The 12,075-nt window shown below is 41.6% G+C and overlaps 1 protein-coding gene across 3 annotated transcripts in view; it reads right to left on the bottom strand.

The window, feature by feature from the left end:
* Window positions 1–12,075, bottom strand: part of DNAH1 (dynein axonemal heavy chain 1) — a 154,708-nt gene that overhangs the window by 54,478 nt on the left and 88,155 nt on the right. For all 3 annotated transcript variants that reach the window (XM_020803864.3, XM_072989779.2, XM_072989780.2), the window contains 4 exons: window positions 6,768–6,806; window positions 3,179–3,357; window positions 2,315–2,545; window positions 1,095–1,291 (listed from right to left, as the gene is read on the bottom strand). In XM_020803864.3, coding sequence (XP_020659523.3) covers window positions 1,095–1,291; window positions 2,315–2,545; window positions 3,179–3,357; window positions 6,768–6,806 — 646 coding nt within the window. The remainder of the gene's footprint in view (window positions 1–1,094; window positions 1,292–2,314; window positions 2,546–3,178; window positions 3,358–6,767; window positions 6,807–12,075) is intronic.

Below are 12,075 nucleotides of genomic sequence, written 5' to 3'. Positions count from 1 at the left end.
GTTATGTCTCTCTTTTAAGGATGTTTCTCTCCTGTTTTTAATTTGCTATGCTGTGTTATGGCATTGTTTTAAGTTTTCAAATAGTGTTCTAGTCTAAGACAGGAAGATGCTTAGGGGGAGAAGATGACTCAGAGATGATTTTATAAATAAAATATAAATACACATATAATCAATATACATTCCGTCATCTCAGAAATCTACACCTCATGAACACCTTCTAAGAAAAGATGATGACATCATGTTAAAAATAGAGAATGATTGGCATGAATTAAAGGCAACAATCCTGAGTAGAACAAAGCAGTAGATTCTCTCACCAGTGGTTTCTAGCTTCTGATCAGAGCTGGAGGAGCAGGACTGCACCTGCTTGCCTAGCTGGTACACCTGTTCCATAGAGACGGCACATAATGACCTTAATTCAATTGCTAGACTGATCTCAAGCCAATCCATTGAATTAGTGGATTTATAAAAGTGCTAACATTCAACTGATTGAACACATTTACTTTAGTTGAGACCAGTAATTGGATTTAGGCCAATGATGAAATATGGCTTATATGAGCAAAGTCTAACACACATTGGCATGATAAGCAACTCTATCATTTTAAGGGGTAGCAGTCACACAGACTGAACTTATAAATATTATACTCTCCGTGCACAGGTCTTGTTCAGTGTTGTCAAATCATTTGTTTTCTATGGAGATTCTATGAATCAATGACCTTTAAAAGGTCCTAACATTAACATTTAATTTTGTAAATTAAAAAGCTAGACTTCCTTCACTGATGTAAGGTCTTCTATCTCATGTTAGGCCCTCATCCAAAGTCAGATGTGGATGGCAGATGGACCCGGAAGCATGTCAGTATCTTAGAGAGGATGGCAGACCCTACACATTCCACCACTGCAATTGATTTCTATATGTTTGTAATCTTGAGCGAACATGGTCAGTATTTCTCCTTAGTAAGATGTACGTAAGCTGAACTTCAAGGCAGGACACGAAGGAGTAGGTATCAAAGGGAAAACCTACTTGAAATGACCTCCCAGCAGGCAATCATTTTACAGTCTACCAGGTTAGATATGTGTGGCATACATTCATATCTTACATATGGGATGCTAGCTTGGTGAGAGATTGCCTTCCACTGCCACCGACACCCAAGAGAAGAGCATTGCCCAATGCCTGGCGTAGAATTCGGGTGATGCGGCAAATGTGCTGCAGAGCATCCATGAACAGCACTAGCTTCATCTTTGTGGTATTGATTTGATTGTACTCCTCCATGTACTCTTCAATTACATTCATAAGCTAGGGCAGAGAAGAGAAGAAAAGAAAAATCACTAAGAATGCAATTTTTCAAGTGGGGCATCCATGCGGAATACCATCTTCCTCCATGCCTGTTTCAGAAGGCCAGTCAGAAGGAAAACCTGATTCTTCAAACAAGATGTTGCACAAACGCCATCATAACTTCTCTGTTGATGTCCACTCTGAATTACAGTTGAGCCCAAAAGGGTTTAGATCAAAAGACTGGTCAGGACTTTAAAAACACCAGCCTCAGGCCAGCTACTATGTCACTTTATGAAGTTGCTTAAATTAGTCACAATTTATCCATCTGAGTAATAGGTGTGACAAACTTTTGCCTATCAAGAGGCTGGAATAATTAATTACTATTATTCACTTAGTGATCATGAAAGAAAGCATACTGTTATAATTATCCTTGACTTCATGGCAGTGAATGGAAAGTACACTGCTGCTTATTAAACTCTTTATATTTTTATCCTTTGCTTAATTAACATTTTCTCAGTATGCGCAATATCCTTCCACTTGGGAGTTCTGTAGGAAGGATAATCACCTGCAAAGGTCAGCTGTAAAGATTTTAATGGCATTCACTGCAGTACTATGAACATAAAACGTGTTCTCCTTCCTAGTTTATTGCATTTTCTAAGCTTAAGTACTGTGCTCTAGTCATCTGCATAACAGATTCCCAGCTGTTCTTTAATACTTGCTGAACACCAAGAGAAGCAGGGGGCCTTAGGAGAAAACAGCATATCTAGGTCTGTTCTATCCTCTTCCATCTATCATTCTCAGCATGTTTCTAGAATTTAGTTTATACAATCCTAGTTCCACCGCCGCCGCCCCCCCACACTTTTCTTTTGGCACTGGGAATCACAAATGCTTCCGACAATAGCCAAGTTAATTTCCTGTAGCCAAGATATTCTAGAAACCCAGATCAGGACATCAACTATATTTATTAACTACACCCACATTAGGGCTGATGAATCAAAATAAAAAAAAGATCCTGCAGGCAGTGAAAGATCCTAAGTCCATTACCTTTTCTTTGTCATCAATCACTTCATAAAGCTTCACATCAGCACCAGGCACCATGAAATCCCCATAGAGAAGGGGCTGAAAGGGAACAACTTCATCAAAGGTAGTTCCCCATTCCAACATCATGTCCTTCATAAGATCATCAAACCAATTTCTGTCCTCATCATTAACCAGGCGGTCACGAAACACCCGACAGCTCTCATGATACCATAGTCTCAGCAGCTGCAGTTTATCCTGGAAAAGAAAACCAGGAACAACTTAAAGAACTCCTAGAACCTTACATAAATTGTAATTCACCATCTCTGGAGGAAAATAGAAGTTTAGTGGAAAAAACTGTTCTGTGTTCTGCAGGAACACAGAACAGTTTTTCTAAAAAAACCCCCACAAATCTGATCATTTCTTATGTATTTTCAAAGTTTCTCATTTTACATATTGCTCCAAAGTCACTGATCCAGTGCTGTTACAGCAGGAATCCTTAGTTTTTAATCTAACTTATATCACAATAATCTTTATACGCAAACAAGCAAGACACCAGCAAATTGGAATTGTGTGGATAAGCCCATGCACTCAGATGTTGATGCTAGATGTTTAATGGATACTCAGATGATTCTCCCTGATACTAAAGTACTTAGGAATAGGATGGCTAAGAGTAAATTATGGAATGAAAGCCTACTTTTGGAGGCTACCAAAACAGGGAAAAGCTACAACTCCCAGATGAAAATAGAATATCTCTTGCTTGCATTGGGTGGTATTAAGTGTACAAAATATGAATAACTATTTTTGCAGTTCATTTATCAGAAAATAGTATGTGATTTCTATTCAATTGGTCTCCTGCTGCACAACAGATATTGTGAAAGGAACACTCACCTCAATTTTGGAAGGTTCTGCCATGAGCATCCCCTGGAAAACCTTGGATAGGTCCCTGAGATTAAACGTATAATGGGATTTTGCTGGAGTGGGCAACAGTTGAGAAGTAATGGTTGAATACACTTGTATGGTAGCACCAACGAGAGGTTCATTTAGGTCTTCCATCTCAGGACATCCAGCTAAAACACCCAGAAGTTGCCAATTAGCACTTCAGTGGACATTTTTCAAGACAAGAGAGACTAATAGTTATGACATGACAATATGGCAGGGTAGCTTGAAAATTACTAAATCAGACTTGCAAAAATAGAGGTACCAAACATAATCTGATAGAACATATAACCAATGGCCATAATGGTGTTGATTACGTAACAGTCTGTCTGGTGACAACAGAGTGGATAATATTTTTCTGACCTTTTACCACCTTTACCGATTAACATAATTCTTTCTGTGCTGTTCAAGATGCTGGCTCTGATCTTTGAAGACCTTAATGACATAGAACTAGCCTGTTAACTTCTAATCCCAGTTAACTTCTGAAGTTCTTCATATTATCCTCTCACCACCACATGTTTTATCCATGGTTTTCAGTATCTACAGAGTCTTGAAACCAATCCCCAGTGGATATGGGGGACTGTATATGGATGCCATTGAATCATAGAATAATTGATTTGGAAGGCCAGTGTGTCCAACCTACTGTTCAGTGCAGGAATCCAAATCAAAGTGGATCTGTCAGATGTCCAATTTTCTCTTGAATGCCTTCAGCATTGGAGCACTCATCACCTCCTGAAGTAATTGGTTCCACTGTCATACTGCTCTAACAGTTAAGAGTTTTTTCCTGATATTCAACCGAAATCTGGCTTCCTGTAATTTGAGCTCATTGTTACGTGTGCTGTACTGTGGGATGTCTCAGAACAGATCCTGCCTCTCTTCTGTATGAGAATCTTTCAAATATTTGAAAAGTGCTATCATATCTCCCCATATTCTTTTCTCAAGGTTGATCATGCTCAGTTCTTCTCAGTCATTCCTCACAGGGTTTGGTTTCCAGTCTCCTGATCATTTTTGTTGCCCTCCTCTGAACTTGTTCCAGTTTGTTGGAATCATTCTGTGAGAACTGGACATGGTACTCAAGATGAGGTCTAACCAGCGCCGAATAAAGGCAACTAGTACTCCATAGGATTTAGAGACTATACCTCTGTTAGTGTGGTCTAAAATAGCATTGGCCTTTTCTGCAACCACATTACACTATTGGCTCACATTCAGCTTATGATTTACAACAATTTCAAAATCCTTCTCACTCATAGTATTACTGAGCCAAGCATCCGCCATCTTGTAAGTGTGCATTTGGTTTTCCTCACCCACTCACCTGGTGCAGAACTCTGCATTTACCTGTTAAGTTTCATCCTATCAAGATCTTTTTGAAATTTGTTTCTGTCTTCCAAGTTATTAGTTATTCCACTCAATTTTGCATCATCCACAAATTAGATAAGTATTCCCTGAACTCCCTCACCAAAGTCATTAATAAAGCACTGGGCCCAGGACTGAGTCCTGGGGTACCCCACTTTTTACCTCCTTCCAGTCTGAGAAAAACAGTTCTCTTTGTTTAATCTTATCACATTTATGTCTGCTTGATCTGAGTTTATAGCCAGAGAAGTCAGTATGGAGTTTTGTGTGTGTTTGTACTTGTTGACATATGTGAGAATGAGACAATTATGGAATGGAAATATCTTATGAACCCTATGACAAAGGACCTGCAATTCTAGAAAGTGAAGTTAAAGCTTCTCTGAAAGTACTGGGAAGAAATAAATCAACGGGGCAGATGGAAAAGCAATGGAACTATTTTAAGCCACAGATAATAACAAGAATATGCCAACAAATATGAATATAAAACAATGGCCAGAGACTAGAAATATCAATATACATTCCAATCCCCAAGAAAGGAGATGCTACGGAGTGCAGTAATTAAAAAACAATTGATTTCATTTCCCAATGCAAGCAAGTTGTTGCAACAAAGGTGTTTACCTTATACAGAGTGAGAAATGCTTTAGCTTCAAACTGGATTCTGAAAAGGAAGAGGCAGTCAAGATCATATTGCAAATATCTACTGGATACTGAGCATAGCAAAGAATTTCAGAAGAAGAACTATGCTTCACAGAGTATAGCAAAGCCTTTAACTGTGTGGTTCTTCAGAAACTTGGTTTTTCTGAAAGAAATGGGTGTGCCCCAGCACTTAATTGTCCTGATGCATAACCTGTATTGTGGACAAGAATCTACTGTTAAGACAGAATATGGAGAGACAGAGTGGTTTCTTGAAGAGCCTTGTGGAGCACTGGTTAAACTGCAGTGTTGCAGTTAAGTTGCTGCTCACAACCTGAGTTCAATCTCAATGTGCGCAGGGAACTGGCTCAAGGGTAACACAGCTTCCATCCTTCCGAGGTAAGTAAATTGAGTACCCAACTCACTGTGGGTGGGGAGAGGCAATGTGTAGCATATATAATTAAACTGTGAACCAACAAAGAGAGTTCATTAAGTGCTATAGGCAGTATATAAGCAGCACACTTGCTATATCAATAATTTAAGATATGCAGATGACACCATCTTACTGGGTGAAAGCAGCAATGATTTGAAACAACTTTTAGTGAAAGTGAAAGAAGAAAGTGCGAAAGCACTTGAAGTTGCAAATGAACATCGAGAAGACAAAGTGATGATTACAGATGAACTATATAACTTTAGCATTGATGAGGAAGAAATTGAAAAAGGGATTTTGTATATTTTGGTTCAATCATCAGTACAAAGAAAGACCACATGTAAGAAGTTAGAAAAAGGCTAAGACTCAGAAGGGCAGCAATGAAGGAATTAGAAAAGATCACCAAGTGTAAGGATGTGTCACTAGAGACCAAGACCAAGATAATGCACAATTTTGTATTTCTGATCACCATGGATGGGTGTGAAAGTTGGACAGTAAAGAAAACTGACAGAAAAAAAAATGATTAATTTGAAATATAGTGCTTGAGAAGAGCTTTGCAGATACCCTGGACTGCCAGAAAGATAAACAAGCAGCTTTTAGAGCAAATCAAGCCTGCACTATTTCTGGATGAAACTGAAGCTGTCCTACTTTGAGCACATTATAAGAAGGCAGGATTCTCTGTAAAAGACAATGAGGTTGGGAAAAGTTTAATGCAGCAGGAAAAGAGGGAAATCAAACACGAGATAGAATGACTACTTAAAGGAAAATATATGCTGGGGTTTGCAAGACGTGAGCAGGGCTGTTGAGGATAGGACATTTTGGAGATCATTCATTCATAGGATCGCTGTAGGTTGGAGGCAAGTTGATGGCATGTAATGCAAAATCAAAGTCAGAAATGGTTGCCTGGGCACATACAATTTTATTTTTTTCTATCCCCCCCCCCAAAAAAAAATACTGGCCATTTCTCAGCCTGGTACATCTCATGACAGGTATCGGGTTGGGAGTGAAAACTGGATCCCAAGGTACACTAATGTTTAGACCATCCTTTAGCTAATTCAAGCAAAAGCAACTTATTTTTCCCCCAAGCTTTGCTTAGACAATTAACTACCTTGTACTCAAGCTACTTACGGACTGGATCTCTGTAGCATATCTCTCCTAGTTTTCCAGCTAGAAAAAATCAAGAGAGAAACATACAAATGTTTACACAGGGAAAGCATACATATCATTCATTTCCTAACACAGAAAATGAGCATGCAAGATGGGACCTGCAGCGTTTTGGTGCATCCTCACTGCCCGCATCACTTGAGGTCAGCATAGCTTCAACAGGGAAACTCCTTGAGACCAGCACCCAAAGTCACAGTGAATTGTAGATTGGATATCGGGTCTTTCAGTAGAGATTATGGAGCTACAAGAAGATACAATCTCTATAAGGTTTGGATGTTTAGGTAACAAACTAGAATATTATTGCCAATAACAGCTCCTTTTCTCTAGCTCTGTTTAACTACCTACGAGGATAACTGCTGGGTTTTCCAGCTCCCAGACTCCTAATAGCATTCTACTTCAACTGCTGAAAATGAGGCTGGGAGATATGTTCTGAACTCAAGAACACTGCAAAGATTATTGAAAATATTTATTCTAATTTTGTTACCTAATAGTTGAAGTGCTTATGGGAACGACAGGTTACCCACCTGTAATTGTAGTTCTTCGAGTGGACCTCTGTGATTCACACCCTGAGTGATTCACGCCTGCGCGGAGCCTCCTTGGAAGATTCTAGAGCTTCTGCGGTAGCAATAAACACATTAGAATATGCCCCTTCCCACCCGTATAAGTACCTTGGTGCCAAGCATTCCCTTTCAGTTGTGTCCACCGCCACTTAATAGTAAGTAAACAATGGCGTGACAGAGGGGAGAAGGGACGGGATGTGTGAATCACAGAGGTCCACTTGAAGAACTACAATTACAGGTGGGTAACCTGTCGTTCTTCTCCGTGACCTCTGTGAATCACACCCTGGTTGACTAATAAGCTGTCTTACCTGGAGGCAGGGTGTCACACCAAAGTAGAGGCTAGAACAGCACATCCAAAGGCCGCATCAGACTTTTGATGGAGGTCGAGTCTATAATGACGGATAAATCTGGACAGCTGTGCCCAAGGGGCAGACACACAGACGTCCGGAAGAGGTTTGCCATGGAGAAAGGCTGTAGAGGCTGCCACTGCCCTGGTGGAGTGAGGGCAAACCACTCTAGGGGCTGGTTATTGAGCAAGTTGATAAGTCAAATGAATGGTAGAGGCTACCCATCTGGAGATACATTGGGAAGTCACCTGATGGCCTTTTGTAGGTAGCTAATGGCTTATGAAGAGACAAGATGACTCTCTGTAAGGTTGGGTATGTTGGATATAAAAAGCAAGAGATCTTCTGACATCCAGCATATGGACTATTTTTTCTTGGCTTGAAGAAGGTGACGGAAAAAATGAGGGAAGGACAATTGGCTGGGAAAGATGAAATTGAGAGACAATTTTGGGGAGGAAGGAAATGTCCATGAATAACTTCACCTTATTGGGAAAAAAACTGTAGATAAGGGTAGTCATAGTGTAAAGCTGCCAATTCTCTAGCTCATCGAGCCGAGGTGATGACTACGAGAAAAGCTGTTTTAAAGGTGAGGAGTCTTAAGTCAGTTGTAGCTAATGGCTCAAAAGGAGGTTTGGTTAGCTGTTTCAAAACAAGAAATAGTGGCCATTGTGGAGAGGGAGGTCGAGTATTGGGATAGATGTGAGAGAGACCTTTCAGAAAACGTTTCATTGTTGGATGTTTGAAGAAGTTTCCTGCTGGAGAATTTGGGGTTTGGTACAATATTACTGCGGAAAGGTAGACTCTCAAGGATGAGATAGAGAGGACCTTGGATTTGAGATGAAGGAAGAAGCAGAGAACAGTGGAAAGTGATGGATTGATGGAGGATGATGAGGAAGATTTGGTAAAGGATTTAAAATTCTTCCATTTGTACAGGTAGGCTTTCCTTGTGGATGGTTTTTTGGCATGATGAAGAATGTTCATTAAAGAGTGGTCATATCGACCAGATAGGCAGGATATAAATAGAATAAATAAAAATAAATAAATAAATAATGAGGGAGAATCCTCCACGCTGCCAGGTGCAGAACAGGTAAGTCTGGTTGTAGGACCTGGGAGTTGTTCTGTGTGAGAAGGTGTGGCAGGTGGGGGAGATGGTGGATGTCTGAGGAGAGACTGTGGAGAACTGGGAACCAAGTCTGTCTTGGCCACCAAGGGGCTATAAAGATTGATTTTGTCTTGTTGTATACGGACAACAACTTTGTGGAGAGGGAATGGCGGAAAAAGGTAGGTAAGAGTCTTGGGCCAATGGCTGACAAACCCGTCTCCCTGGGAATGTTTTCCTATTCCTGCTTGGCAGCAATACAGTTGGCATTTCCAATTCACTCAGGAGGCAAAGAGATTGAGAGTCGGTGTGCCCCATTTCCGGCATAGTTGGCAGAATACTGATTGATCTAGTTCCCACATGTGAGCTTGGGCATCTGCATGGCTGAGTGAGTCTGCTGGGTCGTTGTCTTGAACAGCGATGTGTAAGGCTGTGAGACAGATGTGATGTTGCAGACACCACTCCCACTAAGTAGAGGAGACCTGGGGAGCGGGTGCTGCCTTGTTTTAGGATGTAGTGCATCGCCGTGGTGTTGTCAGTGGCGATCTATACCATTTTTCCTACAAAAAGGTTTCTGAAAGCCTGGCAAGCCTTTATGATGGCTAGTAGCTCCAACTCATTTATCTGGAGTGTGAGGGATTTGTAATGAGCCCCCCAGCCAGTGCAACTGCAGTCGAATAGTGACTTGTATTTGCGGGTAAGGTTGTTGTAACGGTTGCCTGATAGAAAGGTTGGTATGGGAATGCCACCATTGAAGTTGAGAGGCCAGTTCTGGAGTGACTCTTAGGAGAGTGTGGAGAGAGTCTGTTAGTGGATCAAATAGGGCCAGAAACCAGGATTCGAGAGATCTCATTTTGAGACGCACATGCTGTACAACTAATATCATACAGGCCATGATGCCTAGAACTCGTTGCACCATTAAGGCAGGTAGTATCAAGGCATGCAGAGTGAAGCTGTGAAGTAAGGTGAAGAGATTTTGTCTCTTTTATGCAGGGAGGAACGTGCAAGCTTGTGTGGTCTATGAGCGCGCCTATGTAATGTATAGTCCTTATAGGTTTAATTTTGATTTCTGTTCATTGATAGACCAAGATTGCGAAGAAGGGCAAGGGTGAAACAGGTGTCTCATTGAGCTTTGCAACGGGAGTGTGCTACAAGGAGCCAGTTGTCGATATATGGAAAGACAAGAATGTTTTGAAGTCTGAGGTAGGCGGCTACCTCAGGCGCCATGCACTTGATTAATGCTCTTGGGGCTGTTACAAGACCGAATGGGAGTCCTTTGAATTGGTATGCTTGTGATCCAAGTTGGAAATGAAGGAATTTTCTGTGTGTTGGATGTATTGCAATATGGCATCTCTTAGGTCTATGATGGTGAACCAGTCATTTTTTTTAAGTAACGGAAGAACTGATTCTAGAGTAACAATGCGGAATTTTGTGGTGACAATGTAGTTGTTTAAAAATCCTAAATCTAGAATAGGGCGAAATCCCCCGTCTTTCTTGGGGACGGTGAAATAGCGAGAGAAAAACCCAGAGTTGTTTTGATAGATGGGTTGTATGGCATCTTTGCGAAGTAAATTCATTATTTCTTCTTGCAGGGGTTGTGACAGTGGAGTAATGACATATGTTGTCAGAGGAAGTTCGAAGAAGTGGATGCGGTAGCCATTTTTGATGAAGGAGTGTACCCAGGAATCTGTGGAAACGGATTCCCATGCAGGTACGTGTTTCCAGAGGGCAGGGTTGGTGGGGTGGGTGGTGATCTCGGTCAGAGGAACATCAAACATGGTGTTTGGGTTTCCGGTCATTCTGCCTAGTGGCAGGCTGTTGCTGGGTTTTGGCTCGTTGGTTTTTTGAAATGTGGATTGTAAGAGGTTTGTTGTGGAGAGTCTTGTTGGAACCTCTGGTAGGAGTTATAGGGTCATTTCCATTGATTTTGCTGAGGACGTTGCTGGTAGGAAGGCGAAACTCCCCAACATCTGGTTGCTGAACGTTTCTTTTGTACGTTCTCTAGTATATCGTCAGTTTCAGCTTGAAAAAGACCTGCTCCATCAAAGGGTAGGTCTTCAATATGTGCCCGAGCATCTTCGGCTAGGCCAGCCATTCTGAGCATGGAAAAATGGTGTATGGCTACTGAAGCAGCCATGGACTTGGCTGTAGCATCTATGGTGTGGCGGGCGGAAAACGTCTGTTGTTTAGCAACAGAGAGACCTTCTTATTGGAAGGTCTGAGCTAGTATCTTTTTATCCTCTGGCAGGGATTCAATAAAGGTGGACATGTTGTCCCAGAGGAAGCGTTGGTAAGCTCCCATGGCTCCTTGATAATTAGCGACTCGCATGGTGAAGGCTTCGGAAGAGTAAAGCCATCTACCCATGTAGTCTATTCGTCGGCTGTCTTTATTTGGTGGTATGAGAGATTGTTGGTGTCGAGATCTCAGCTGAGAGGCTTTGACAAATATAGAATTTGAAGCTTGTTGTTTTTGGAGGAAAATGGCTCCTGAGTCATGGATTCTATAAAGGTTATCAATCTGCTTAGACACGGTATGGGAGCAAGCTGGTTTTTTCCAGGATCTCTGCGCAGTACTAAGGAGAGATAGTAACATCAATATGTGCACCAGAGTAGTTGTATTTTAGAGATTGGATCATATAGATGATTGGCTGGTTCTGTCTATGGTCGGTGGACTTGCAGATCAAGGGATTTAGCCATGCGAATCATACGTTGGGTATAGATCTGGAAATCCTCTGCTGGTGACGGCGGGTTGGTATCAACAGTGTCTGACTCAGGAGAGGTAAGTAACACCAATGAAGTCTGCAGCCGAGATCCATGGTCAGAGCCATTGAGGTCATGTCTGGAGTCGATGGACTGTCAATCGACTTCGGTGTCGAGAGGCTGAGTATTGTAGTATTGCTGGTTATGAGTCGGAAACGATGGAGGCGGCATGTCCATGGACATCTGTTGATGTCAAGGATCGTCGACATCTAAAGATAGTGGTTGAGCATCGATGGACCTCGATTGGTAGGGATGGACCTTGGTGTCGAGCTAGGTGTCGTAACAGTGCAGAGGTTGATGACTTGGATTTACTGGAGGATGGGAACTGTGCTGATGTAACAGAATGGAGCGAGTGTCCATGGACCAGGATGAATATCGAGGATCATCTATATCAGAGCCTGTGTCTCTGTGATGTCGAAACGGAAGTTGCTGATGTGACAGCATAGCAATAGAATAAATTGACACTGGCAATGCTGAGCATGAAGAGTGATTTCCGTCATCTATTGTAT

The sequence above is a fragment of the Pogona vitticeps genome, chromosome 2, assembly GCF_051106095.1.
Source record: "Pogona vitticeps strain Pit_001003342236 chromosome 2, PviZW2.1, whole genome shotgun sequence".
NCBI lineage: Eukaryota > Metazoa > Chordata > Lepidosauria > Squamata > Agamidae > Pogona > Pogona vitticeps.
Note: the sequence above shows the minus strand (reverse complement) of the source record. Positions and strands in the feature narration are given on the sequence as shown.